The 3,737-nt window shown below is 50.3% G+C and overlaps 1 protein-coding gene across 1 annotated transcript; it reads right to left on the minus strand.

Moving 5' to 3' along the window:
* Positions 1 to 1,085: 1,085 nt before the first annotated feature.
* FIBIN (fin bud initiation factor homolog) lies at positions 1,086 to 2,926 on the minus strand. The gene has a single exon (XM_082059650.1). It carries the CDS (start codon positions 2,735 to 2,737, stop codon positions 2,111 to 2,113), a length of 627 nt encoding a protein of 208 aa, XP_081915776.1. The 5' UTR covers positions 2,738 to 2,926; the 3' UTR covers positions 1,086 to 2,110.
* Between the last annotated feature and the right edge of the window lie 811 nt (positions 2,927 to 3,737).

Raw genomic sequence — 3,737 nt, forward strand, 5'->3', positions numbered from 1 at the left:
TGCTCCAAGCATTTCCCAGAAGCTGTGTTTTACACAACAACTATTTTTCTATTAGGATTTTCATACTGTTCTCATATGGCTAAAACACTAGTATAGTCTGCCACTTTAGATTCTCTACTGTTGTTTGCAGGTCATTATGCTCAATGACTCGGAAAGTGAGTAAGCAGAGACTAAAGCACCTTTTAAGAAGCATCTGGGTACAAACAGAACCACATGACATCTTTGGCACCTGCTTCTAAAGGGGTAAGATTCAGAAAGGACGTAAATGAAACCCTCTGGCATTTTTAGAACTTGGTCCATTCCAGAAATGCTCTTTAGTTTGCTGTGATAGTGGGCAGACATGGCCCAGAGGGCCCTTTTTGCTCCCGTGTTACTACATCTAACCCTAGTGGCAAGGAAAGTATCAGAAGTAAATTAATCTTTAAGAAATAGAACCTGTCGTACCTTCTCACTTGACACCATACTTGAAAACAGCACTGAGTAGTTCCACTGAAATAATATTTCATTTTTTTTTCAGGCAGATCTTCAAAGTCATTGGTGATCTAAAGGTGTAAATTGGCAGCTCAAATATTCTGCTAGGAGCTGCATCTCACTGTCCTTAGCAAAAATGAGCTGCCCAGATGGTCCAGGGTCTCTGCAAGCAGGTTCCTCCACCCGACATCTCCCAGTGCCTCCAGCGCTCTGGTCCCAGGTGACTTATGCTGACCCATTGCACTTCTGAGTAACTTACCAACTGGATGGTTTGCAGACCAAAGTATAACCAAACACAAGTAGTGTTAACAAGATCTGACCTCAAATATCCACCAAACAGCTTCTCTTCCAGTGCTACGAGGTGGCTAGTTTCTTAAAAAGGCTTACAAACTCCAAAAAATCCACCCTGCATGCCCTTCTGTATTGTTGCTTTTAATGAAACTTGCTTACCTCTTGAGCCTGTAAATTTTTATTTGTTTTTACTAAAAGGCGAGTTATTTCATTTGGCAGGATCTACATACTCACAATTTTTTGCTGAAAAGACATAATACAACAGCATGTTTTAAATTAAGAGTGTCTCAAACAGAACAATAACAGAAAAAAGTGCTTCAACGTTGTTTTCAAATATTTATTAAAACAACATATGAACTTTTTTCATCCCAACAGTGAATTCGCCTGCAGCATCTGTAACCTAGTAGCCATATTACCCCAAACTGACAAATTGCATTGAGTCTCAAAACCCAAACAAACCTCCATCTTTTTCCCACTAGGCACTTTTGCTATTGTCTAGAAGCACAAATAGTTTTATTAATAACTTAGCTAGCAAAAGTACAAAGGCACCAATGAGAAACGTCACTGTGCTGGCACAGACAAAACCTTTTTGTCTACTTTAGAAACATGCTCTTAAGAAACCCTGCTCTCCAATTTGGGATCTGAAGCTACAATCACCACTAGGGCTCCTTCTTCTTACTATAAAAATCCGCATCAGCGTTCTCAGATTCTGACATAAGCCTTTTTGGCTGGCTCTTGGGGTTATGGTAGCTTAGGGTCACAGATAAGCAAGCCTGGAAGAGTACAAATCCTGCCAGAATAGTTCCCGTCTTTCAAAACACAAATGGAAATCACAGCTTCAAGTTACGTAGTAGAACAATGGTTTACGTGCGTAGAATACATACCGTTACAAAAGTTTAAGAAAATTAATAGAGGGCCCAAGATTTCACCCTGAAGGAGAGTTACAGCAAAAGCAATTTAAGAATGTACCACACGTGAGTCCAGACACAGCTGGTGAGCACCGCGCTTTATCCACGCTTGCAGCCAGTGAGCCGCAGTAGAAAAGAAGATATATAAACCAACGACAGGGAATCAGAGACGAGAGAAGTTACTTCACTTTGTAACCAAAGCTAAACAATGTAATTTTTTAAAATATGGGATATTAATCGTACCTCTAACCCCCGGGTTTATAGAAACGCACTGTTTGTTTAGGAGGTGAAATGCAATAAATAAGTTTTTTCCAGGATGAAGGATGCACTTGCGCACGGAGGTGCTGCTTCCAGCCAGACCCCTGGCCCGAGGGCGCCTCCCGGGGGGCGGCCGGCGCCGTCTGAAGCCCCTCGCCCCGCGTCGGGGCGGCGGTCCCGGCTCAGGCGCGGAGATAATCGTTCTTGAGGCGGCTGAGGCGAGCGCCGTGGCTGCGGACGGTGAGGGCCAGGAGGTCGTGCTTGTCCCGCAGCCCGCTGGAGATGTGCCGGGTCTCCCGGAGCAGGGCCCGGGCGTGCAGCAGCAGCCCCAGGAAGCTGTCTCCCAGCCGGGCCTCCTCCCGGCCGCCCTGCTCCTGCCCCTGACGGAACTTGCCCTCTAGCTCGCTCAGCGAGCGGTCCGAGCTGGAGTAAGCGTCGCTGATCTGGGCGGACTCTCGGCGCAGGTACGAGCTGTAGCTCTCCTCCCCGTCCAGGTCGTAGGAGATGCTCTTGCCGATACCTTCCAGGACCCTGCCCGCGTCCTCCACCTGCCGGCCCAGCACCGTGAGCTCCTCCCGCAGGCTCAGCCCGCCGCCTCCCGCCGCCGCCGCCCCGCACCGCCGCTGCTCGCTCACCCTGAACAGCAGCTGGCAGCGCTCAGGGTCGTCGTTCTCCTCGTAGTCCCCGTCGGGGACGAAGTAGTGGTGCAGGGTCCCGTTGGACATCTCGGGGTACAGCGGGCCCTCGAAGTACCCGCGGCAGAGGCTGCAGAGGCAGCCCAGCCACAGCAGGAGCAGCGCTGCCGGCATGCTGCGGGCAGCCTTAGGGGCGGCCGGCGCCGCGCTGCCCCCGGCCGCCCCGTCTACCCCCCATGGGGCTCCTCCCGCTCCCCGCCGCTGCCGCCCCGCGGGCAGGGCCGGCTCCGCTGCGGGTTGGGTCGGCTCGGGTAGCGCGGACGCCGGCGCGGAGGGCTGGCGGCGCTCTGGGGCCGGCTGTGGGAGCACCGCCTTTAAAAGCCGCGCAGCCCCCGCGGAGGAGGAAGCGGCCCCCGGGCAGGGCAGGGCAGGGCAGGGCCGCCCCCCGCCCCGGGCATCGGCCACCGCCCCCGGGCATCACCCCCCGGGGGGGTTGTGCAGAGCGGGGAGGGAGAAACACACCTTTCTGCCCCTAATAAACACCCCCCCCCCCCCCCAACCCAGGGATTGGTCAGTTTTTCTCTTTTTTTTTTTTTTCTTCCGTTAGAAACCACTACTTTGCTAATAGTCTTAATTTTCACAACAGCTCCACGTGCCCCTCAGCAAACACAGGGTACGGGACAGCAGGGCACAGCAAAGCTGCAAACACAGTCACTGCCTTTTAATTGAAAAGAATAAAGATGTGGGTTCAAGTATAAGGGTGTAATGCAATAAACCTTGAGAGGGTAAAGATGGGGAAATAGAATGCAAAACCTGTTCTTAAATAAAACGTCAGATGCATCTGACGTAAATCCAAATACAAGTTCATCTTCTAGGGTTGACTATGTACAATTGTAAGCATTTCTCTTCCATTAAACAATATGCTGCATGAACCCAGCAGCTGGATTACAGCGGGGTCAAATCTTGCCCGTAACTAGTATAAATCTGTCTTTACTGTTTTTGAATTGTTAAATCAAGGTGAGATCGCAAAAAGAAACGGTCTGTAAAGTTTACTGGTTCCTTTCACGTCATCTTTCCTCTTTCATGGAAAAAAATCACCAGCTAGCGGAGATTATACCAAATCCTGCAGTCATGCAGAGTTAAAACTCCCACTGCTGTTTGTGAGGGCTTTGTG

This window comes from Streptopelia decaocto (genome assembly GCF_964273445.1).
Source record: "Streptopelia decaocto genome assembly, chromosome: 7".
Taxonomy (NCBI): Eukaryota; Metazoa; Chordata; class Aves; order Columbiformes; family Columbidae; genus Streptopelia; species Streptopelia decaocto.

Bases quoted from the DNA above. Each gene is read 5' to 3' on its own strand.
- FIBIN (XM_082059650.1), bottom strand. From the start codon at position 2,737: ATGCCGGCAGCGCTGCTCCTGCTGTGGCTGGGCTGCCTCTGCAGCCTC.